The sequence below is a fragment of the Colossoma macropomum genome, unplaced genomic scaffold (assembly GCF_904425465.1).
Source record: "Colossoma macropomum unplaced genomic scaffold, Colossoma_macropomum, whole genome shotgun sequence".
In the NCBI taxonomy this organism is placed as follows: Eukaryota; Metazoa; Chordata; class Actinopteri; order Characiformes; family Serrasalmidae; genus Colossoma; species Colossoma macropomum.
The window spans coordinates 11,230,528-11,257,187 of record NW_023494799.1 but is presented as its reverse complement, the minus strand read 5'-3'; the positions used below and the strand labels follow the sequence as shown (position 1 = coordinate 11,257,187).

The following is a 26,660-nucleotide window of genomic DNA, read 5'->3' as shown; positions in this document are numbered from 1 at the left end:
CCCTCCTCCCATCTCTCCTCCTCAACCATCCCTCTGCACCAGCACTTCAGCGCTAAGACAGCTGGAGACTCGCTTTTGCTCACCAGTTCCATTCAGTTTGAGAGAAACTGGTCTGGTCTTGCTGTAGACGGAAATGACTACGAGCTGTTGTGGAAAGTGTTTCGTTTGTTGGGCACCAAGCAGCAGTGGCTTAATCCACTGAGCAGACGGGATCAAAAGGAGAAGGTAGCATTCTGGTCCCAGCCCAAAGAAGACGCTCGGAGCTTTGCTTGTGTAATCAAGGCTGGGATCACATACCTGGAGACTTGTCTCTGAGGGACTCCTTCAGAAAGTGCTGAAGAACTCGTTCCTGGTTGTATCCGAGAAGAGGATTCTTGGAGTCTGATAGAAGGTTGCTAACTTGGGAATTTCTCGTTAGAGATCTGTTGAAGAGACACAAGTGTGCTGCCATCAGCTTTCCCTCACTTTAGTGAATCACTGCAGAGGAATTTTCACGGAATAAACAACTTTCCCAAGCCACATTGCCATCTCTCCGCATTACATTTCATGGGACACGAGTGGACTGGTGAGAAATGACAAGCTGTAGTGCTTTAAAACTTCTTTAAACTACTTTTCTCTAATAATTGCCAGACAATTAGCACTCTTTGAGCATTGGACTGTCAAAATAGTTGCTCTTATAACTTCTTAACTATCTGAAATTCCTAGTTTTCCACTTTTTAAAAGCAAAACATCTGCGTGAAACACTTTTTTTTTTAGTAGTATTTTTGCTCAGAGGAAGACGTTGTTGATTTAAATGCCTGCTTGACTTATTGCACAACTCCCTAACAGCAAGATGGGGATTTGGGGAGCTTTCTTACACACCCTAAGCCCCTGGACGTCTGATGGTCCTCTGAAGCTAAAAGAATGCAGCACTTTCGGGGGCTAGTCTTGCGCCGTAGACCGCTGGACACAACCGTGAAAAGATAACAAGAAGCCAAGCGCGCTCTCTTTCACCTGTCCCTGAGTGAAAGGGCTGGAGTATCGATCAATGCCATTTTTACCCAGAGGTCAACTGAAAACGTAGACACGCTGACAAGTCTGGATAAGCCGGGCAAACGGTAAGGACACATCCTCTTTTGTCATCTAAGCTGCGGCTTAAGTGCCAATATGTCACTCCAAGATGGGCATGTGCTGAAAAACATCAGATCATGGGTACAATGGGAATATTATTAGAAAGTCTAAAAATAAAGGTGCGAAAAAGGGTTCTTTGCACTTTTGGGTCCCTAAAGAACATTTCTAGGTTCTTTACACTCTCAGAAAAAAGGTATGAAACTGTCACTGGAGTAGTATCCCTTGTCACCGGGGTGGTACCCTCAAGGGTACATCTCTGTACCTTTAGTCAGGGAACATAATTGTACCATAATCCACTGAAATGATATTTTTGAGCTGTACTGACTCCACACCCCCCGTCTCGTCTCCAGGCTTTTTATCTTTTTTCATTTCACTGTTCCGTTTTGAAACATTAGGTTATTAAAGGTACAAATATGTACTTTTCACCTGGGAAAAACTTATTTAAGGTACACAACTGGACCACGGTTGTACCTTTGAGGGTATATTTACATTGTTTGTACCTTGATCAATGAAAAATGTACCTGCACAGAACCTTTCTTTCTAACAGTACAGTAGCTTTTTTGTAAATGAGATGTTTTTACAGTTTAAAGGAAGAGAAATTGTTTAAAACATTTAAAATATCTTGGCCAAAAGTGGTTCTTCCAAGGCATCATTTGGGGGCACCTTTTTTAAGAGTGCATACTACAAATGAGTACATTTTGGGTTGTTGGTTTTGCACTGTATTTCATAACAATTTACCATTTTTTATCTGATAAAAGGAAATGCATGTGAATTTCTGGAAAAAAGATCTTAATCTCTTACGTTCTTTGGAAGAATACAAAGTACTTCCTTACGGTTCTTTATCACTAACCTTGTCATCATTTCATTTAAAAAGTATATTCACATATAAACATGTTAATCAGGAATCAAACTTGCTCAATATGTCGGAACAAAACCTTCAACTTTCAAAACCAAAATTTCATGATGAATGATTGACTTTCATGACTTTCAACAACTGACACACAGGGAAGCAGCCAATTTAAAATCCTATGAATTCAATCACAATCATGAAGCCTAATGTTGTCTTTTGCTATATGATTCCTAAAGACTGAAACATGCACGATAAAGCTAACACCATTCTAAATATCATAATGGATTTCCATCTGTTCTCAGTGCGGGAACAGTGCTGTTCTGTAAGTGCTGTTATCTAAATGACAGTAGATAAAGATATCAGCAGCCGCTGCCATGCTCTCTCTCTCACACAGTCTATTTCTGTTGAAGGCGAGAGGAACATGCGGTGTATAGGAAGCATAACTGAAGTCCACCCATGCGAAACCTGCTGGGAACAGTCATGCTCCTGTTTGGGCTATTACAAAAAATGTGTGTTGAACATTTTAACTACCCCAGAAAGACTATTTACAAGTATATATACATTATCTATACATAGGAGAGAAATTGTTGTTATAATAATGTAATAATCTATTGTAATAATGTAATAATATGATAACAACATAATTATGTAACATTAGATACATTTTCCCCCATCCAAATGTAGTGATTGATTCAGTGCCACGTAAGAAAATATGATGTGAATATGCAGCAGCTTGAGGAAATTATGCTTTCTGCTACTTTAATATAAGATTACATGACAGGTTGCACAATAAAGGCAACTGTTGTGTTGAACATTATAACTGCCGCAGCAAGATTATTCACAAGGATATATACTATCTATATACATAGGAGAGATGATTATTTATACAGATATTGATAGATTTTGACATGTTTCTGTTGCAATAATCTGTTGTAATAATGTAATAATATGGTAACAACATAATTATGTAACATTAGATACATTTTACTCCATCCAAATGTAGTGATTTGGTGCGACGTAAGAAAATAAGATGTGAATATGCAGCAACTTGAGGAAATTATTGTCTCTGCTACTCTAATATAAGATTACAATACAGATACAGCACAATAAAGGCAACTAAAATAAAGCACAATAAAAGAAAAATTCAGAAACAGTATAGAATAAGCCTGAATAGAAGTGGGCATTGCCTCACTTTATTATTTATTTACATTTATAACAAACTGAATTCCTTATAATGGATGTTTAAGGACAGAGCCTTGGCCTTAAAGAACTTTGAGTGCTAGAACATTCAGCGCGGATATCCCATTAGAAAAGAGCAGCTTAAGGCCTCCTCCGCTCTTTCAGGAGGAAGAGTTATGGTGCTATTCAGTTAAGGAGAATGAATAAAGGCTACACAGGCACTATGGCCAAGTTCTGAGCGGTTCCTCCTGGCAGAACAAAGACTTTTGATGGAGGCATTGGGAGCTGAGACCAAGTTCACTTTCTCTCCTTTGAAACCTCCCCACCTCACCGATGTCAGCATGATGAACATCTGCAGCAAGATATACATCTGCTCAACAAAAGAATGTGCTCTATTGGTGGATCAACAAAAGGTTTCGTAAAGCAACCAGGCTGCATATGACGCCAACTGTACGGTTAATTACTATAATACAATATGATGCGTCATAGCATGAAAGATAAAGCAACATAATACGTTATCTAGTAGTAGCAACGTGTACTTGTTAAGGCATTCTCGTGCAACTATTTATGAGGTTAGATTGTGATTGGCGCTCTATAATGCTCTTGTAAACAGTTAAAACCTCAACACAGTGGTTAGATGCTTACAGCCAGCTATTTGGATAACTGGATCTCCTAAAGGTAAAGGTGTGAGTGATTCCATAGAAGAAACACTTTTGGTTCTCTTAATGGAAGAGCCTTTTTAAAATGAGAATGACTTTTTAAACATTTCTGTATAATTCAACTGTTGAGATGTAAACAGAGTCACTTATGAGAAATGTATAAACTTAGATTTCTCCACAGTGATGGTAATAGGAACCAGAGGTCGCAATCTAAACATATCCAACATATAAATACATATATAATCCATTTTATTTATCATCTAGAATGACCTGTGTACCTACATGCATCTTATAAATTTTTTAAAAAATACATTTTGGCATACCTTTTTGCTTTTGAGTGCCCTACATGAACATTTCCACCATAAATTGGTTTAAAAAAATAATATGTAGGCCAAAATCTATCATAAGCCAATATCTCAGGCATCAGGCAGCACATTCATAACCATTTTATGTAATAACTTTATGTGAGGGAGCTTTTAGAGTCATTAGAGGTAACTTTCGGACGTCTGGCTCCTGCCACCACTGCTGTGAACAATTCTGTCTTGGTCGGTTTCTCTTGACCAGCACGTTTCACATCAAACCACTCTGAATTACTGTGTTTACATCTTAATGATTGAATTATACAGAACATTTTTTAAAGTGTTGGAATTTCTCTTTAAAGTTTAAAGACCTGCACATAAACTAAAGGTTCTATACCAATGTTTTTCCCCCTTGAAGGGCTCCAAGCCATGAGCCATTTAAAAACCTTTATTATACATGCATTTTGCCCCATGTTGTTATCAGAGCACTTGTATTTACAAACTATCCCTTTAATACATCATTCAAGTCAATCGTAAAAAATATAGCACCTAACACTTCTCATTCATGTGGTGCTGAATGCATCAAATAAAGGCATATGGCACACAGCATGCTGTCTATGCGTGGCCCATAAATGTTTAATATATTTGCAGTATGTGATGAAGACACTCTCCATTTAACCTGAGTGTGCAAAAGCAGATGCCCTGACAAAAAGCTAGACATAAACATGCAATATAGTAATTGGAAAGGCACAAAAAAATAAACAAAGTTCTGAACAGAACCATTCATCATATGGCCCATAAACACTGGGAGTGGCGCCTTTCATTTGGGAGACATCTGTGTTTTTTCAGCCATTTCTATACAGTTGTCGGTTAGTAATAGACACGGAACAGCATGATAAACAGCTGCGTACTGGAACACAGCGCCAGCGCTGGCTAAGATACCCTGAGTGCACACCTAGAAAAGATGGTTCTTCAAGGGTTCTTTAGTAAAGGGACTCGTTCTATTTAGAACCATGAGTTCTATATGGAACCATTTCATGCTTAAAGGGTTCTTTGCGTGGTGAAATGGTTCTTCAGATTGATGGAGAATGTGTTATATGTGACTTTTTAAAAACAGTTCCATATAGCACCAAAAAGGGTTCTGCTATTGCTTCAATGTCAAGATTGTAACAATAGAAGAACTCTTTTTGGTGCTATATAGAACCCTCATATACACATATACACATATACACGTTAAAAAGCTGTTTTTTCAAGGGTTCTATAAGAAAATGGTTCTATATAGAACCATGAAAAACGCAAAGAACGCATTCACGTGATTAAAGAGTTCTTTACATTGTGAAAGTGTTCTTCAGATTGCAGAGTGCTGTAGATGGTTCTACATAGAACCCTTTTGAAAAAGGTTATATATGGCACCAAAAAGGGTTCTGCTATTGTTACTATGTCAAGCATGTAACAATAAAAGAACCCTTTTTGGTGCTATATACAAAGGACTCTTTTCAAAAAGAATCTGTAGAACATTTTCACCATGCAAAGAACCCTTTGATCCTAAGAAAGGTTCTTCGAGTTGTCATGGTTCTATATAGAACCATTTTCTTTACTAAACAAACCAACTTTTTAAGTGTGTATAACACATTCTTTATCAATCTGAAGAAACTTTTCCCCAAACAAAGAACCCTTTAAGCATGCAATAGGTTTGAGTGTTCATGGTTCTATACGGAACCACTGTCATTACTAAAGAACTCTTGAAGAGCCAACTTTGTAAAGAGTGTAACAATAGAAGAACTCTTTTGGTGCTATATAGAACCATATCAATCCGAAGAACCATTTCATGGTGCAAAGAACCCTTTAATCATGCAAAGGGTTCTGTGAATGTTCCCGGTTTTTTATATAACCATTTTCTTACCTAAAGAACCCTCGAAAAACCATCTTTTTAAAGAGTGTATAGGAGGGTTCTATAGAGCACCAAATAGGGTTATTTCATTGTTACAGGCTTGACATTGTAACAGTAGCAGAACCCTTTTTTGGTTCTATATAGAACCATTTTCAAAAAAGCCATTTTTCATCAGTCTGGGGAACCATTTCACCAGGCAGAGAACCATTTAAGCACTAAAGAGTTCTATATAGAACTCATGGTTCTAAATAGAACCATTCTCTTTACTAAAGAACCCTTGAAGAACCATCTTTTTTAAGTGTATAGGTTTTGTGTAAAGGAGTCTTTTGGAGCGTCCCAATATGGACAGCATTAGTCTCAGCTAAGCTTGCAGAGAAACTAGCACAGAGGCTGACTGAAAGCTGCAGGAATTCTCATAAGTGTTACCTTGAGACCATAATTCCTTCCCCATTCTTGCCAAAACTGTTTGTGAAGAAATTATTATCTATTCCCACATAAGCATTTGATGGGATAACTCAGTAGTTGATCAGCCAAGATGTTTGCTTCTTCAGTTTTGCACTGGAGCTACAAGACTAATGTAGCTAACAAGCAATGGAAGCAATTAGTACTGAGGAAACTGCATTTACTTGCCTCAAACCACACTGAGTTATCGACTTAAGTGATCTTAAATAGACTCGCTCATGCGGTTATATGATTTCTGACACAGCATGACACTGTTATCTATAAAACTGGACAAAAGTATGAACAAAACTCTGGTTTCAAGATGGCAGCTACTACTATTTTTAGCTATTCAACACACTTTTGTCCATTTATATAGATAGCAACGTGTCTTACAGTGCCAGAAACCACATAAACAAGTCTATTTGAGATTACTTAACACATCAATGCGGTTTGAGGCAAGCGCATGCACTTTCCTCAATGCTAATTGCTTTCATGGCTGGTTAGCTACATTAGCCTTGTAGTTTCAGTGTAAAACTAATGAAGCAAACCTCAAGACACCAAACATGTCTTGACTAATCTATTACGTTTGGGGAAAAGGGGGAAACTGTCATCAAACTAATCTACTCGATCATCAAACAATTTTATTTAGGGCAACTTTTTGAGCTTTGAAAAAAGTTCCTTCTCCAGCAGTGCCTATTGCTCAATAGTGGAGATGAGAACTGAAGATTATGTGTTTTGAGGAAGCTTTAGAAGAGTAAGAGAGGGAGTAAGTAGGATATTATTCACCTTTTACACTGATTACTTCGTAGGGGCGGACCCGGATAGCTGGCTGTCAAATGAAAGGATTATGCTGTCACTCAAGCTAAGCATTACAACATGTTCGCCTGAGCACAGGATCTCTGAAAACTCACTGTGATGGTTTGACCCACGGTGACGTTTATTATTCATGATTGAAGGTGAGGTAGTATCAGAAAAACGTTTTGAGTGTAATCATTTGTCTGTGAGTAATAAGACGTCATCAAAGTTAAAAGCTTGACAAGCTGGGGGATAGAATAACTGCTCACGAATACTGACAGAACAATGAGACGTAGGCCTACTTCATTTTTTCTGGATACAGTGGCATGTATGAGATCATTGCTGGTCTTGATTGGGGAAAAAAGATAAGAATACACCCATTTTTTTTATCATTTTTGCATAATTTATCAGTTCTTGAGATGTAAACAAAGTCATTAAGAGCGGTTTGATTTAAAATGGTTAACTGTAGTGAAATTTACTGACACATTTCTTTACGGTGGCGGTGAAAGGTGCCAGGGGTTGCCGTGTCTACAACACAAATATAGCCATTTTATATACTACTCAACATGAACAGTAAACCTACATGTGTTTTTAAAGGTAATGTAATGGCAAATTGGTAATAATAATGGTAAAATATTTGTAAATCTGAAAAAAAAAAGTTTTCGTTGGGGACTATGTTGCCTAACAACATCCTGTACCCATACACCATGAATTAATTAAAACCAAAGGCATTTAAGGCCAAATCCTTCTCTCAAAACTAATATACATTGTTTCTGTGTAGTAGCGTCTAAAGGCATCAAATGCTTCAGATGTCTGGTTCCTATTAGCACCTGTGTGAACAGTTCTTAAAGAAAGTTTCTGTACAACCACTGTGAATGATTTTGTTTACATATTAACATTCATGATACTTTATATTTAACAATATATTATGCAGAAATTTAAAAGAATTGGTGGAATTCCCATGGTGAACCTACATGATGTTTGCCTATTGCAGGTTTTTTGGTGTTTGTATATAACACAGTCATATACAAAAGTATGGGTATGTTTATATATAAATAACAATATTAGATCTTCAGTTAAACAACATGTAAAGAAAAATATTATGTAACAACAAAAAATGCAAATTGACTTTGCAATAATTTATTTAAGAAAGTAACTGAGATGGGGTGGCATAGACAAGTGGGCAATAGTTTTAAATCTTCTCCACTTGTAGATGATCTTCCAGACAGTGGAATGACTAATTTTTGGAAATCTTCTTAAACTCCTTACAGACCCACAGGCATCTACAACCTTCTTTCTGAAGGACTCAGAGAGCTCTACTGATCTAGGCATGATGATACCACACACTCCAAAAACAAAGAGCAAACCAGACCAGATATCTGATCAAATAAGCCAAGTTCCTCCAAGATATTCTCTAATGGCGTCCTAATGATTACTTCAATTTGACACGTTTGAAGTAGTGATATATGTAGGGGTGTACTTATTTTTTCCACATACAAAAACTGCATATCACTGTTATCTATCAATGTTGTTTAAATGAAGACTGTAGCTGTATGTCCATGTTGAAAAAGTAAAAATTCTTCATGGGGTGTACTTACTGTTTCACATAACTATATATATATATATATATATATATATATATAGCCACCTGACATGAGGAAGAGGAGGCATCTGTGGGATGAGTTTTTCAGTATGTTTGAGTTCTTTTTAAGTTGCCTTATTTTGCAACATGGTTTTTATTTTAAAGTTTCAGACATAAAATCATGCCAAACTATTTTATTTTGTATTTTATATAATTAAATGACCTTTTTTGATAGTTCACTCAATCAACATACCTAAGTCGGATGGTTGCACCACCTGACATTTTTAGATTTTGGAGGCAGAAAGTTACTAATATGAATTTTATATGGATGCAGTGAAAATTGTTCCACATAAAAGAGGTATTGTTAAAAAGTTTGAAACACTTGTAGTGGCCTCGGCCTCACACCCTCGCTGTGAGAATTTGCCAGAAACTGACAGTCTATGTGACTGACGCAGTAAATTGGATAGTCTTAACCCTAATCCCCTAAAGCTTACAACAGCATATATCCTTTTATGTTGCACCTGAATGAACATATACACTTGTATTAACATAGTAAGGACTGTAATGGAATGTAATGAGGGAAACTATTGACTTCTTACTCGCTAAATTAGTGGGAGGACAGTTTCATGGTATAAAGAATAGGATTGGACAAATGCCACTGTAGTGCAGTCAGACGGATAACATGCAGCAAATTTCCACTTGTGTCGCCAGCATGAGAAACGGACAGGTTCTAAGGCGCCACTGTGCCCATTTTATTATTGTTGAGAAGCCACTTGACCAGACAATTTATTTTTGGTCTTGTTTTGAATGTTCCAGAAATACGAACGAAGTTCTTCAAGATTCTGTTGTAACGGGAAGCACACATATAGGTAGGATGGCAGGGGGGCAGTTTTCGAAGGCCTCCTGTGAACAATTGCATTGTTTCCTAATAAGGGGACAAGGCACTTAATGGAACAATTTATGTCGAGAATATCCTGCCTAGCCTTTTCACAGTGTCAAGTTCATAAGCCACTGAAACAAAGGCTTTACACTGGAAATGAAGAGGTAGACCTATTAGTCAGATAGTGTTTATACAAGACTGAATGAGCAGTCAGTCACAAACCAACAGCTACACAAACATAGACGCCACTGTGAACAGAGCATTCCCATAGCGTAGATATAAAATGCTGCTTTTCAATGGTTGTAATAGGCAGAGATCACCTATGAATTTTAAGGGATAAAAATGTTTTCCAACATTTTACAATCAAATATATGTTGCCAGTCATCATAGCAAAGTCAGTATATTTGAAAATGTTATTTCTGGCCTATACACAGAAAAGAAAACGTCTCACATATATTGTAATGATTCAAACTGTACTGCAAATCTGTCCAGCTTTAAATAGCCCATATTCTCCATCTTTTATAATCTATATGAAAACATACTGTCATACCCTGTATGTACTGACCACAGTACTGATGAATGTCATGTTGAAAAGTGGTTTACTGGTTTCCTTGATTAGAAACCGCTGCCAGCGGCTGAGCATTATGTTTTTCAAATGGGTTCTTTACCCATGTTCATGCTAACGTGCCATTAATGAGAAATATACAGTACTGTGCAAAAGTCAATTGTTTAATATTCTGTCAAAATGACTATTTAAGTACAAGTTATTTGAAAGGCCATTTAGGTTCAAGACCACCAAAACTGTCTCCATCAGATAAACAGCACTTAAAGCTTTCATCTTTGAGAGAGAGGAGAAAATCAAGCTCCACTCTTGATTGAGTTCTGAAAAAATCCACAGCTGTTTCTGTCCATCTTCCACTGTGAGAAGACAACTAAGTGCTATGAGTCTGAAAGGATGTGCAACTGTCAAGAAGACCTCACTGAGGAAAGAAAATAGACAATGAAGATGGAAATGTGTGGTCCCCTGTTATTTGGGTCACCCCCAATAGATTATCTATAGATTATTATATCTTTTGAAACTCAGTTGATTCTCAGCACAGCTGGGGTTGGGATTAGCACTAGTACCATGGTTAGGTTTAGGCCCAAGGTGAGGGTTAGGTTTAGGTTTTGGGTTGAGGTAAGAGATAGGATAAGGATTAGAGCCAGGGTTAGGATCTGGAAAAAATGAAGGTGAATTGACCAGATATTTAGTGAACTGAATGCGAGTTAAATGCAAGATATGCAAGATAAGCATCTACAGCGAGCTGTCCAAATAAAGTGCTGCTACATTTGAAAATCTTCTCAGAATGATGGGCTGACCACCTCAGAGTCCAGACCCCAACATCACTGAATGTGTCTGGGATTACCTGGATCATGAGAAGCAGAAAATGTAACCAACTTCCAAGACTGAACTTTGGAGGTGGGGAAAATTATTCATTTTTTGAAAACCAGAGATCAAGTCTGCAAAGATTAACCACGCTAAATATATGTTAAATATATGTTTTCTGCTTTTTTCTTGATGCTGAAAAAAGAATAACTCACACTTAAAGGCTGTTTTGACTGGAAATTAAATCAATGAAGAGGGGTCTCTGACTTTTGCACAGTACTGAAATCAGGATTCAGCAACATGTGACTCCTCTGCCCTGCTGGGGCTCCACAGCAGAATTAGACTTTTAGGTGAAAAAAAAATCCTCCTTTGCAGTAAAATAAAGCTCTGCTGGTCGTTCTAACACACGTTTTAAGAATAAACAGTCTTAAACGCTGGACTTATATTATGTACAATTGCTAATTCAACCTTAGGTTGGCGTGCAGGCTGCTGGTCACCATAGCAATGCAGACATCCTCGCCTAGCTAGTGGCTAACAAAAAGGCAAAGAGAGATTTAAGATGAACATCGATAATTTAGAGGTGAATGGACTTTCTTGTGTTTATAAGCACTCTAAGCTGGTTTCCTGATACATTTAATCTGCAACATCAAACACTGAAAAGTCGCAAAGCTAAAGCTAAATTTGCTCCATTCTCATGTAAGCACTAGACTGATGCTTGAAAAGATTTTCAAAGAGTTTGAAATTCTGTATCTGTCATCATCTGTCATTCATGCTGGAACAGCATCTGAAAAATGCTTTATTATTGTGGAATGTATGACGGTGGAGAAAATTAGGGAGGGTTCGTCAGCTCAACAAAGATAAATGTCACCATGAGGAGAGATAAATTTCCTCTCCAAAGGGCACTAAAATGTAGATGAGTTACAGTTCTAATGAGCATTAGGAAAGCATAATGAAAGCATGGGGGGTTTTAATGTCCGACTGCAGTTGCTTTATGAGCATGGGAATTAGGCCCACCTGGAACAGGACCTTTTCCTATTCAAGTATGGCTCTGACCTTGGTTCAGGACGCTCATCCCACTGATGCCTCCTAATGACTAATTCACTTCACAGCACATGAGTGCTTCTCAGCTGTGACACTTTCTTCAAGGCATCAGGGGCGCTAAGCTCCAAAGTGCACCTCCTAAAACTTTGAAAGAAACTTTTACAATTCTCTAAGGTTACATTTGAGGCAGCGACGGAGATAAAAAAAAGTTCCAGTGCTGTTTTAAATTAATAAAAAAAAAAATCCCAGCAGTATTTCAGATGTTCAAGTTCAATAGATGACAGGTTGTGTAAAACCTTCACAGAATTTGGAAAAGCGGAATGATCTCCGCAGCTGTTTTAACAGACTTGAACACTATTCACTATTCATACAGCTACTATTATAAGTCTGCGCAAGCATGAAACTGAAGCGCAAACCCGACTTGAGTCACGACTCGACTAGGCCTGATTGGTACTGCTAAATCTGAAACCTGAAGCCTAACCCGAACTCGCTTAGATTGGCTTCATCTACAGTCAAAGTGTCGCTGATGCGATGACATGTTGTTCCTCCTGCTATCACAGTTTGAAATACTATTGCAAGCTCTACGCTGCAAATGACCAGCATGCTTTTTATCTGATGTAATGATGTTTCCATAATGAAGATGTCGTTGACTCATTTGGAATTTTAAACAGTTCCTTTAGTGAGCTCTCTTTTTATCTCATCCGTGGCAAACAGCAAGGAAAAGTGAGACTGTTTAGCGAGGCTTGGTTGTATAGCACAGCACAGTGCGGGAACAAATCTGAACCCAAAACCTTCCACACCTTGGTGTCCATTTCCCATCACACAACAGAACTGTGAAAGTAGGCAGAGTTCTTTTTAGCTTGTGTGGTCACACAATTCCGCACAGGAATCTAGTGATAACAGTAAACACAAACAAGTAGCAGCAAGTGAGGAGCTTCAAGCACTGATTTAGCTTTTACTCTGCATTTGGTTTTATGTGACAGCAATTCTGGCTGGCTATAAAAATATATACCATCTTTTTTTTTTTTTTTACCCAATTATCTCCCTAATTTTGTCGTTTCCAATTCCACCCGCTAGTTAGGACTCCCCCAATCACACGATGCTATCAACGCTAGGAGGGTGAAGGCTAGCACAGGCTTCCTCCGAGACCTGTGAAACCAGCCACCGCTTCTTTTCGAACTGCCGCTCACGCAACGTCACTGGACAGCTGAACGCGCTCGGAGGAAAGCGCCAACCGCCAGATCTGTTACGTCAGCTAACAGACACCTGCGCTGACTAGCATCGCGTTGAGTGATGGGGGGAGAGGGAGGGGCCATCCTACCCACCCAGAGAGAGCGAGGCCAATTGTGCTCTCTCGGACTCCCGGCTACGGATGGCTGTAGCATCACCAGGGATCAAACTCGCGATCTCCTGATGGTAGGGCCAACGCTTAGACGGTTGCGCCACTCGGGAGCCATACCATCTTTAAAAGAAACACCTGTGGTGCTTGTTTATTATATATTTTAAAACCACAGTGTGTAAAAACAACTTTCTTACTTTACAGACACTGAAGCCTGAGCAGACTGATAAACCAATGATCACCTATTAATCTCAGTGTTACTGAGCTCTCCTAAAGCCTGAGCAGACTGATAAATCAATGTGATGACCAGTTATTAATCTCAGTGTTACTGAGCTCTGCTAAAGCAGAGTAGACTGATAAATCAATGTGATGATCAGTTATAATCTCAGCGTTACTGAGCTCTGCTAAAGCCTGAGTAGACTGATAAATCAATGTGATGATCAGATATTAATCTCAGTGTTACTGAGCTCTGCTAAAGCAGAGTACACTGATAAATCAATGTGATGATCAGTTATAATCTCAGCGTTACTGAGCTCTGCTAAAGCCTGAGTAGAATGATAAATCAATCTGATGATCAGGTATTAATTTCAGTGTTTCTGAAGTTTTTTGGAGGGATGATGGAACGGAACTCCTCAATCGTGAACATCTTGACTAGTGATTAGCTCAGCATCGGTGTTGTTGGACTTGTGCATGCATTTCATTACAATGCCATTAACAGAAAATCACAGCGACCCACTTCAGAGTCACACTTGCTAGATTTTGTCATTGGGATATAAAGAATTGTTTGTCTGGTTAATGAGACACCTGTCAAACTGTGGGAGCAGCAGTGGACCAAAGCAAGTGATGAGAGCCGAAATATTGGGAATTTTGCCACTTCTTTCAAAGCAGAAACTGCCACCAGTAACAGAGAAACAGTGTGAATTAAATAAAGAGCAGAGTTTTTACCATCTGTCTTATCAATATGTCCTCTAAATGTATTCAGAATATATTACTTTTTATGCATTGTAATGTAATACTTACTAAATACATTTAGGACAGTATATTCAGTACTCAGCCATCACTACTTTTTTAAAGTATGTCTTTTTGGCCCTCAGCCCAACACAAACATTGCACTTTGGCCCCCCAAGACAAGACATTTGGGCAACCCTGACATAAAGTTTACAATACTGTATAGAGAGAGATAGAGAGGGAGGGAGAGAGAGAGACCTACATTCCTACCAATAAAAACAAATTACTACATAAAAAATTGCCCATTTGAAAACAAATCAAGCCCAATGTTGTATGTGAAAAATTTATTCCAAACTCGGCAGAAACCAGATATTTTGTCAGCCCCCGTCTGGCTCAATCTGGTAGCAGACCTCTAACAGCTACAAAGCATTGACATAAAAACATTTATCCTTCTTAAGTATAGCTAGGAAACTCATATCTTGGTCATCTCCCTGGTCTTCGTTTTCCACTTTCCATATTCTTCTGGTCAGCAACCAAATCCTAATTGAAGCCAGTATGTTCTAATACAGTCTGGCAAAGCAGTCTGAGAGACTCTACGTCTGGAGAAGTTCTCATCCACTGCCGGATTACTCTTTCCTTGTCTGCAGAACTGTTTTGCATTCTGTTGCTCTCTTTGGTTCGGACAAAAGAAGAGATAGAGAGAACATTCCAATTATGTGAGAGGGATGCCTTTGAAGTGTGATATTAAAATATTAATATAGCAGTATTGACTTGAAAGAAACTGACTGTTCAACAGAGCAGTGGATGTTCAATAATGTCACATTATTGCTGTCATATCAAAAGCTGAAAGTTAATCAACACGGGTTCTTTTTGGAATCTCCCTTTACACCGTGTGACCATTTCATGATAAATGGACGCAAAATTACAATTTCTCTTCTCCTAAAAAGTTACTATCTCAAAGATATAAAGCTTTGTCAGGTCATTTCAGGAGTGCATTTGAAAAATAGTTGTCCAACACAACAGGCCCATTTAGGAAAAGAGCCCATAAATCTACAAACGTCCCATTCAAAAACAAAACAACCCCCGTAAGACTGTGGAACAACAGAGTAACCTGACTGGGGAGACGACTCAAAGAAGAGCACTAATATGCTTTTCATGTGTGCTGACAAGCTGCCAAAAGAGGATCCCATAACCAGAATAGTACCATAATACTTTATGCAGAGCCTCTCTTAGATTTCCAGATACATCTTTGCTGAATCAAACTAAGAAAGCAATAAATAAGAACATGCTGGGACTGACTATGACCAAAACCTCTGTGAACACAGAGAAGGGGGCAGAGGACATGGCATCCCCTCTAAGAATCCACACCTGTGAGCGCTCGGCGACCCCGGAACGAGCTTAGAAGAGGAGCAAAATATTTGCGGATGGCAAAACCACTTGTGATAACATCTGTGAATGAAATTGCTGAATGATGAACCTGTCTGCAGGAAGTCTTTCTCACAGTGGGGTTAAATTCTAGAGCGCATGTGGAACTTGTATGGTATGTGCCACAGGCAAGGAATTTCATACTGCACTATCTATGTTCATAGCAACTGTTGCAAAGACAAGCAGAACTTTGGTAAAAAGGCCATAGTAGTGGTGCTGTTCATACATTAATTAGAGTCTAAGGATGCAACTAACAAGCATCTGTAAAATCACTTAGTCTCTTGACTTTTTTCTGGACTGATCAACTAATTTAAGAATAATATTTCTGTTTCAGCGATAAATAAATTTAACCCCTTAACATTCCAGGCTTATTACATACTAAAGCTTATTATTCATTACCTACAAGGACTTCAATGCAAACTAATGGAGCTTTTTTAGGTTTCTGAAGTGTGTAATAAAACTTTGGGCGCACTGGCAGGCCCATCGCTTGGTAAGCGGTTAAATAATGGTACAAGAAACCTGAATTTGAAAATTAACCATCGAAACATTATATTGCTTTTCTTAACGCTACTGTTAAATTTATTTCTCAGTGGAAATTGTTGCTGAACCAAAAGTATGACAGAATACAAGAAATTATAGAGTGTTAAATAAATAAAATGATTTACCAAAGTATCCAAAACAGGTTATAAAGTAAATTCATAAATAACTTTATAGTTCTATTTTTCAACATATCATCTTTTCCATCAGATTTAATCATCTATAGTCTGTATATCTGATACCCCATCAGCTAAAGCTTTTTACACCAAGCATTATAATAATTAAAGTAGCCTGTTCAATTTTGAACTTCACTCCAAATAAAATGTTACCTCAATCTGTACCAAAATTATGGCCTTCATATGCATACAAAATAAATGTTATTTTAAATGAATAAGACTCTAATTGTACATATTTTGACAAAAACTTAAGTTACTGCACTACAATTTATCATTAGATTCAACAGGACTTTGGCCAACATTCTGTAAAGCGTGTCCAACCTTGCAACAGTAGCTACATAAGAACACTTAAGTGGGCGGAGCCTGGACAGGTCAGTCCTTCATCTGCCAGAAACACAAAGTAAAGGGAAAGTCAAAGTGAATTGTCTGTGCGTCAGACAATGGGTTTAGATCATAGACAGTAATTGATATCAGATGGTAATTTACCTGTATGACGAACACGCACATGAATAATCTGTGACCTAATGCCCTCACAAGTCCATTTTCATGGCTATTCAAAGCCAATTTGATGCAGCATGAAAGAATGACCAAATCAAAGCTACAGGTGGTATATATATGTAGAGATTCCAGGGTACAGAGAGCTTGTTGTGCAACATTACATTATGAACCCTTTATTCTCTTTTGCAGAGTGCCAATGCTCTTACTCATTTTAAGATGAAGTTATGGAAGTGTGCCGCCATCGCCTTGACGCTCTGTGGTGCTGCACTGTCCGTCTTCCTCTCTAGAATCCTGCTTCCCCTGAAAGCACCTGTTCCTCTTCACTTCAAGCTTTCGTCTTTTTCTTCATCATCATCATCACCGCTATCATCAACAGCATCACCCACATCTTCTATGTCCTCAAACGACTCCTCTTCATGGACTGGTGGGAAGTTTCGGAGGGTCAGATCGGCGAATGGTGCCAACTCGGTCATCTCTGAATGTAAGTCATCTTTTCTGTCAATGCCTCAGCTTGAATAATGTACTATGCTATATTTAAAATCCTAAATCTTATAACCTTTTTTCCATTTTTTTTTTATCCTTTTACACCATTTGTAAACACCAGCTGTCCATTTTGTGATATTTGAATATACCAACCTAAATGTCCAAAATTACTTGAAGAAGAAACTGGTTGCATTAACGTACATTAAACTTAAGAATGTTTTCTTTCTGTTAAGTTACCATTTTGTCCTTTAAAGTTATCATTGAAAAGATATGAGGTTTCGTTAAGCCAGCAACACTACAGGCCCAATGTCGGTTTCGTGACAGGTTTAGGTGCAAATCAGATAGATTCTTCTGAAACTGGTGCAAAATCCACAATGCATGGTGCTGAAATGCAAAATGCATTATCCTCCTCATCCATCTGAGGGAGGGCCACCCAAACTGTGGGAGAATAGCACTAAAAGTGAGCGGAAATGTGCTGAACAGGTTCTGAAAGCACATTTTCTATCAGAATAACACTGTTTAAACACTCAAGACCACAAAATATGCTGTGATGCGTACGCAATCTGTGCATGCAGTCTGTGATAGGCCAGAAACATACACTACATAAGAATGCGAACGCATTGTGAATGCACCATGCTTCTGTTCAAACTCAATGTGTGTTCATACGCTACTGTGGCTGGTAAAACACTCAAGGGGGCAGTAAGGGAAAAATCAGAATGGGATTTAGCATCATTCCAGCAGCCACAACTACTAAACATGTGGACAGGAGAGCAGTGTGAGATGCTACCAGTTCTATACACTCTATTTTGTAGGTGATGTACCCTGAACATTTTTATGCAAACCATTTTTGCAAATACTCATCCAACTGTTCATCTGCTGTGACAGTTGACTGAGAGAAAGCACACTAGTGGTGCAGAACAGTTTGTCCAGGCTTGACCGTTGTTATAGCGCTGCTTGCTGTAACACAGTGTAGAAGAATGTAGCCTGTGTTTTCATTGCATTATGAATTGTGACACATTTTTGTGACCCATTTTAGAATGTAGCAACATGTGAAACACGTTTCAGGCCTTATTGTTTCACAAACTTATATTCGTTGGAGTGCAAGAAGGAACTTCATTGACTGCTCTATCTCTTCATCACTGAACTCTCATTGTGTATTTTGTCTCCAGCTTGTTGGCAAAATTATTTCACTGTCTCTTTTAAAGTTCACGCCTCATGAGCGAGGAGTTAGTAGGCAGGGGGGCAGGGCTATGCACAGTTTGCATGAATGACTGCAGTTCAATGTATCTCTCTACCTATCTATCTATCTAGAGGGTTATAATGCTTAAAGGGGATCATAATTTCTGTATGATTTAATCATTGAGATGTAAACAAAGGCATTCAGAGTGGTTTGATGTGAAATGATTTATTGTACAGAAATTTACTCTGATTTCTTTACAGTGGTGGAGATAGGAACCACGGGTCAGAGCAGGCAGGATATTCATAACCAAATCATGTAATAAGTTCCTGTGAAGAGCCATTACGCTCTTCAGATCACCACCACTGTGAACAATTCTTACTCTGCGAGTTTCTCTAGAACGGAGCCTTTCACATTAAACCACTCTGAATGACTTTGCTTACATTTCAACCATTTCATTATGCAATGCAAAAATTGGTGGAGTTCCTCTTTAAGCACCATATTAGCATGCATAAGCATTGTTCCCTCTTTCCTCAATAGCGTTTTCCACATTGGGTCCAGTCAATACAATAATGTAAGTGGTTTGAAGAATGCACTGTATAATTGTATAGGAAGCATTGTATAATTACAATTATGTTTCTTCTTCTGTAAGCAGAATTTGCAAGTCAATGAATATGAAATGTAAACTGATTTTCCATATGAATAGTTTTAGAGACTGAACAAATCCTGCTAATGCATCTCCTGCTGTTCATTCACTGCTGACTTCCAGTAATGAGGTGATATGGAAAATGAGTGCACACACAGACTCAGGAGCCCACACACTCACGCAGCTGAGACGAATTTATGACAATCCAATTGAAAACAGTGTCCCCTGAGGTAGAGGAGGGATCAGAGAATTACTTGGGCTAAGTGGGTCAGCAGTGGCTCAGTGTGCTCTTTGGCCACCTGTCCATAGACTCTGGCACTCAGCACAACACAAACACTAAATGCCGTGATATTAGATTCACGCTGAAAAAAAGAGAAATTTGCCTGCAAATCTGTATTACATAAAGATCTGTCTTCATTTGTTCAGTTGAAAATACAATTACACTTTACTTGAACTCTGCTACATAACACTGACAATCATGCCATAAACATGGCATAGCTGATCATATGATGTCATGAGTAGTCACGACAGATTTTGTTCAGTAAAATAACAGGGTAATGTTACCATTATCAGTAATTGTTATGACAGATACCATAACGTTTCATGTCTGACGGCACCATCAGTTTCCACCTGTGCTGTTATTTGTGACAACTGCATCATTCCACTGACCACTGGTTGCTAAGTAACGACTGGTATGCAGCTAACCATACATTTCTACTGTAACAGGAGAACAACTAAACAAACTGGAATTAGCCAGAGATGAACAGAATACAATCCAACCAACAAGATGAAATGCTTTACAGACTGATTGGAACAAGACGACGTTCAGGCTAATCTGGCAGGCACTGAAGTATTGAGAAAGCTGAGCTAAACCTGAGATTGAGTCCTTTTTATGGCTTTCCATGACAGTGCAGTAAAGTTGATTTTGTACCAGACATTTCGTTGGATCTTTGACTTTCTCAAAGACTCAATTTCCCCTGAAACAAATGTCCAAAATGATTTTTTACTTCTGGGAAAACAGCAAACAAACTACAATCAAATATATTTCAAAAATGTTGAATTTCACTGAGCATAGGGCCAGAAACATATTCAACACAAGTACCCTAACTCAAATGACAGCGCCCAGCCAATGCACTGCAAACACACAGTCATTCTGTATAAACTCAATGTGCTTTCCTAAGTACCTGTGGATGTTAAACCAGTCAGTGCTTAAAGGGGTGAAAGGGGACAAATCAGAACGGGATCTACTGTCAGTCCAGCATCCACAACAGCTAAACATGTGGACAGTAGAGGAGTTTAAGCTGCTTTACTTCTTCTATCAGAACAAAGAGGTGATGGTGTATCATATATGTGTTCATGCAAGCAAACCTTTTTTGCGAGAAACTTTTCCAAATGCTCCTCTGATAGTCAACCAGGAGAAAACATGTTGGTGGTACAAGTATATATACATAGCACTCTTTGCTATAATGTTTAGAATGCAGCTAGTGCTTACACTGCGTTATGAATTGTGTCGTGACACACACATATATATACATATATATACACACACACACATATTTAGTAGTTGTGGATGTTGGGATGACATTAGCTCCTGTTCTGATTTTTCCTCTGTCACCCCCTTGAGTACTGAGTGCTTTACTTGGCACAGTAACATAAGAACACATGTTGACTTTGTAAAGAAGGGCAGTGTGTTTGCAATGCAGAGTGCTGTCATTTGCGTTCATGTGCTTTTGAGAGGTTTTCTCAAAAGACCGAAGCGTCGCATTTGTGTACTTGCATGAAGTATGTTTCTGGCATAACAGTTCGGACGCAAGCTTTTATTTTTATTTCCCATGTTTTTAGCTAAAATGAGAGCAAAATCATATCAAATCACACAGTAAAGTAAGTGGCTTCATTTGAAAGATGATGATGATGATGTGATATTGCCTTATTTTAGCTAAACACGTGAAATATTTTATGTACTGTTTAATTACTAAACATAGGTAACCTGCCTTTCCAAAACATGTTCAGCGAGATTTAACAACATTGTGAAATATATCTCGTTTTAGTTTGTTCTCTGTGTTTCAGGAGTGAGAAAATGTAGTACTGACCTTTTTTTGAATGTTTATATCATGAGAAATCAAGGAGAGAAAGTGAAATATCCAGTGAATGTCTGACACAAAACTGATTTTTCCACGCTGTCCATAACAAAAAAAGGATGCCCTGTTTTGTAGATGGAACTGCAGATGTTACAGTAAACCTGACATAATATCCAGGGCTTTTTGCTTTTCTTTTTTATTTTATTTTGTACAAAAGCAGCAGGACACTCAAAGTCGGTGTTATCACCAATAATATCACAGCTGTAACGATCCACGGCGACCTTATCAGAGCCGTGATGTTATTTGTGATGACACAGGACCTCAAGAGTTCTACTGCTTAAATGTACCAGGTTAAAGCGCACATTAGTTAGCTGCCATGACATCAAACATTATGACATCCGTATGGTAATAGTAACACGCCATTGTTACATCAGTGGACATAAGTGGTCATGACAGCATATAACATCTGCTATGGCATGTTCATGGCATGTCAATGTACAGTCAAAGTCATGTAGTAGGCCAAGTGTTACTGATCATGTTGTCGCTGTCAAATGAAAACCTCATAACTTGTTCCTTTTTTTAATTGACACCTTTTGAAAACACCAGCCATTCTTTACATTTTATGAACAATATAAAAGGGACTAACAGAAATGGCCCAAAATGATTGTGAAGTCTTATTAACACATACATAAGATAAAAACATTTTTCCATCTTCCATAGTTGGTATTTCAGAGATGTTTTGTTGTGACAGTAACAACATACTTTCAACATCTGACAAAGCTTAAGGGGCCCATATCATGAGAAAAAAGTTTGTGCTTGTTCAGCCTGTGGCAGTTTAGCCCCGCCCATTCACACTGAAGCTATAAGGAGTGTTTCCATGCTGCTTTCTGAATAAGGCATAGAGCAGCAAATCTGAACAGATTTACATTTTCATATAACAGTCTTAAAACAACAGATAAGAGATAAAAAGGGTGTAAAAAATAACTATGACTGCTTTTTGGTGCATAAAACCATACAAACACAAAGAAGTGGAACTCAGGGAGACAAAAAATAACATAGAAGAAAATAATGGAATATGGGCCCTTTAATGTTACTTCTGTCGTGTTTCTCCCTCTGATCCACTGTAAAGAACCGTATCAGTTTGCTGATAGTGCCAACCTCCACAGCTGTTATATATATAGCACAAACTCCATACCAGCACCTATCTTTACAAATCCTCCGCAATGCCAGGATGAAGAGAAGTATCCGTCATTAACCCGTGCTATTACTGGATGATCTTACAGAGGATAAGGAACAACCAAACAATGCTTAATATCAGATCAGAAGCTTTTTTTGGTCTAGGTTAGCAGTAGGTCAGTCTCATTATGCATGTAAAGGGCATGTCAGGGCAAACACACAGAACAGGGGTACTGAAGGACCCACGATTTATTCTGACTGCAGATTCATTTAACTTATGGTCAGATAAAGTGTAATTACCATTAATTTATGTTCAGGTGGTCAAGGTGGGCAAGTAGTACATTTTTTTTTACATGAACAATGCATATATAAAGTTGTAAGACCCCCAGTCAAAGTGAAAATAAGTTTTCACTTTGAAAGTACAGGGAACAAACTTAAATATGGCATTTTCTGTAAACTGTAGTGTACAATTTCTATTTATAGATTAGAGACTAGTTTAACATGTTGGGGGAAATACATATAAAAATGCCATAAGGTTTGCACTTTTCTTGTTTTATGCAGGTACATTTTTCACTGATCAAGGTACAAACAATGTAAAAGTACCCTCAAATGTACAACAGTGGTTTGAAGGTCCAAATGTGTACATTACAAGTTTTTTTTTTTTTCCCCCCAGGTGAAAAGTACATATTTGTACCTTTTCATAACCGAATGTTTTAAAACTGAATAATAAAATAAAAAGCCTGGAGACGAGACAGGGTGTGTGGAGTTAATACAACCATCACCATTTTACAGTGATATAAAAGCATGTTTAGCATGTTTGCTATCTTTTAGCCTGCTAGCTAAATGACCATTTCTAGTTAAGAAAATATGTTGTCCCTCAGTTTAAACAAAAACGGGTGCTTACGTTATCAGTACACTCGGTGGTCCATGCGAACAGCATGTCAAAAATTATTACATTCACAGCACAAGGTTTTATCGTGATGTGGCGCAGTATCACAGAATTTAGTTGTTGTGAAGTGGTCAGAGGTGTGTGTACATTGAGTATTTTACAACAACTTTAAACATGACTCAGCCAATCAGATTTTAGAATCTGTTTTATAATGACCAATAATCAGCTTGTTCTTTTTTGTACTTTTTATTCAACAATCAGTGACTGATTGAGAAGAGGGAAGTGGTCTATTTTCCTCTGGGGGGGCTCTTGTTCTTCAAAATCACAGATGTGGGGGGAGCCGCACCAATCCTGCCTGCTCCACATGCCATCTCTAGCACTGTAGGCTGTTTGGTCGTTTGGTTAGAGCATCATTTATTTAAAAAGTGGATGCTTACTTAAGCTTCAATTGTGCAGGTATCCCCCTGCATTTAGCAACATCATACACAAACAGCAGACATACAGCATACGCGAAAGGAAACTTAAAAGTCTAAAAAACTTAAAACATGCAATTAACTCATTGTTCTATAGGTGCTGCTTTGTTGCCACTTGGAGGTGTTGGAGGTCTTGAGAAACTTTAACTTTTTCAAGTGGTAATTACAAGCTGGGTAGCAGTTCAAATGGTATCTTCCTACTTAGGAGTTGGAAATATCACAATTGCAGCATTAAAACATATAGTAGGACAGTATTTGGGAAATTCTGGCAACATAGGATTACATTCTGTAATACTTTTTTTCCTATCTGAAAATAAGATTCTGTCATAGCTACTGTCCTAAATTCAGTTATGTTTCTATAATATATCCCCAGGTTCTAAAATGTGATTGGCTGAGCCATGTTTGAAGCCACTGTAAAATATCCAATGCATACACATATACCCTCACACATGAACCGAATTCTTTATTATTTTAAAAACTTCACAGTGCATCTAACAACAATCCTTATCCATGGTAAAACCACTGTAACGCACAGCCTCTCATGGCTTATTATGTTTAAGACTTTGACAGCCATTCAGCTAGAACGTCCTTGTGATAAACTTCCAAATTCATGAGTTTACAAGTTTACAGGGATCATTTAAAAGCACCATTAGCAAGTCTTCTACTTGTTTATGAAATTACCAATGTATACACATGTACCCACATGCATAAACTGAATTCTGTATTATTGTCACAAGTTTGTCACAACAACCCTTATCTGTGGTAAAACCACTGTAGCGCAGGGCCTCTCATGGCTTATTACATTTATGACTTTGTCAGCCATTCAGCTGGAACATCCTTGTGGTAAACTTGGAAATTCATTGGTTTACGAGTTTACAAGGATCATTTAAAAGCACCATTAGCTAGCTTTCCACTTGCTTATGAAATTAACAATTTGTCTTTCTGTGCTGTGTCCAGTCATGCACATGTTCCAGAGCTTTACAGAGGGCGAGCTGAAGCAGATCATCGCCACACTGGTGGAGCGCAAAGCGCAGAGGGACGCCAAGCAGGGCAAAAGGACTAAACGGGCTAAGAATGGCAGCAAAGTGTGCTCGCTGCAGGAAGAAGAGGTGACAGTCAGCCAGCTGGGACTGGGCTACATCAGCGACGAAACCTTCCTTTTCCGCTACTGCAGTGGAAGGTGCGCAGCCAGCCGCCGCAACTATGACATAACGCTGGCGTTCTTGAGCAAGAGCAAGAACAAGCTAATCAAGGAGGACCTCAAGAAGGCCAGAAACAGACCCTGCTGCCGGCCAACCGCCTACGACAAGGACATCTCCTTCCTAGACAACCAGAGCCGATACCACACCATCCATGAGGTTTCTGCAAGTCAGTGCGGCTGCATATGATCCTTATAGCAGACGCTACAATGGCGGGGAAGTGACACTCATGTTGTGGAGGGGACAACTCCATGTTCTTTGATGTGATTGATGAGCTGTAAAAAAGAAGAAGGTAGAAGAAGATGTAGGCCATAACTGGCATAAAATAAGTATGGCTATAGAGGGTAAAGTTTCTGTTATGTTTCATTGCCTTTCCTGGACACTGTTCTAAAATGGAATCAGTCATTACACTGCATAAATAATGAGCTTTTCGTGAACCATCACATTCGCTACTCAGCTAATCACGGCACACCACAACTAGGATAACATCAAAAATGGAAAACATATGGAAAAAGAGATACTCCAGTATGGAACACTCCAGAGCTTTTGTCAGAAGCTGCTGTTGATCTAGCTTTTTGGACTAGCTTGAAATATTTAGTGAATGTTAGGTTCGTGGCTGCAGTACATCCCTAAATCAGTCATGCTCGAGAGCTATGATCAGCCTACACTCTCTCTACAAGTATGGAGATGCATTCTCCCACAAATTGTTTGTTTGTGTAAAGGATGCCCGTAAGTGCAGGCTTGATACCACATTCCCGTAACCACATGCTAACCTTAACATCACTGAGACGTAAAAACAGCAGCACCCAGACACATCAGCACCTCAGGGCGAACAGCCCAGATTGAAGATCTAGAGAAACAGTACCCATTAGTAGTTAAGCAGCAAAAAGAGTATATATACATATAGTTAGACCTACCGTAGATATGGATATGGAATAGCTGCAGTTCTTATGCTGTGTTTACATGTTCATAGCGCATGCAGCCATGGAAACATACCAGCATTACCAAAGAAAATGAATGATTGTCAGAAAAGAGCTTGAACAATGTTGATTGTTTAAGGTGGAAAAAAGTGATGAGGATGTTCTGAACTCTTTATATTTTGCTGTATAATAGAGGGTGCACATGGATAACAACGTCCATTGGTGTCCATGTCTCCCAAAAAAATCAACACTATGTTTAGCACAGTGGTAAATCATAGTGGCTAAAACCACTGCCCTCCACGAGGCAGACCAGGGTTCAATGCCCCATCTGGGGAAGCACACCCTGCTACAACAGCGAGTTTCCTTGGGCTGGACTCCTAATGCTACATTCACCTACCTCTGAAACCTGGTTAAAAATTGTAAGTAACTCTGGATAAGAGCATCTCGCAAATCCAGAGCAAATCCCAAATGTTTTCTTCTGCTGCGGTTGATGACAGAAGTAGGTAAAGTTTAACTCTTGATGAAACATTCTGCTTTTGCTGCTGGCAGTGGCACAATTTTAAATTGCTGATCCATGGACAACAATGAAACATCTGGTTTTCT

At 38.6% G+C, this 26,660-nt stretch overlaps 1 protein-coding gene across 1 annotated transcript; it reads left to right on the top strand.

Annotated features, from left to right (window-relative positions):
- Positions 1 to 25,326, top strand: nrtn (neurturin). The gene is made up of 3 exons (XM_036586676.1): positions 1 to 1,097; positions 17,206 to 17,497; positions 24,896 to 25,326. Exons 2-3 carry the CDS (start codon positions 17,233 to 17,235, stop codon positions 25,324 to 25,326), a joined length of 696 nt encoding a protein of 231 aa, XP_036442569.1. The 5' UTR covers positions 1 to 1,097; positions 17,206 to 17,232.
- Positions 25,327 to 26,660: the final 1,334 nt, after the last annotated feature.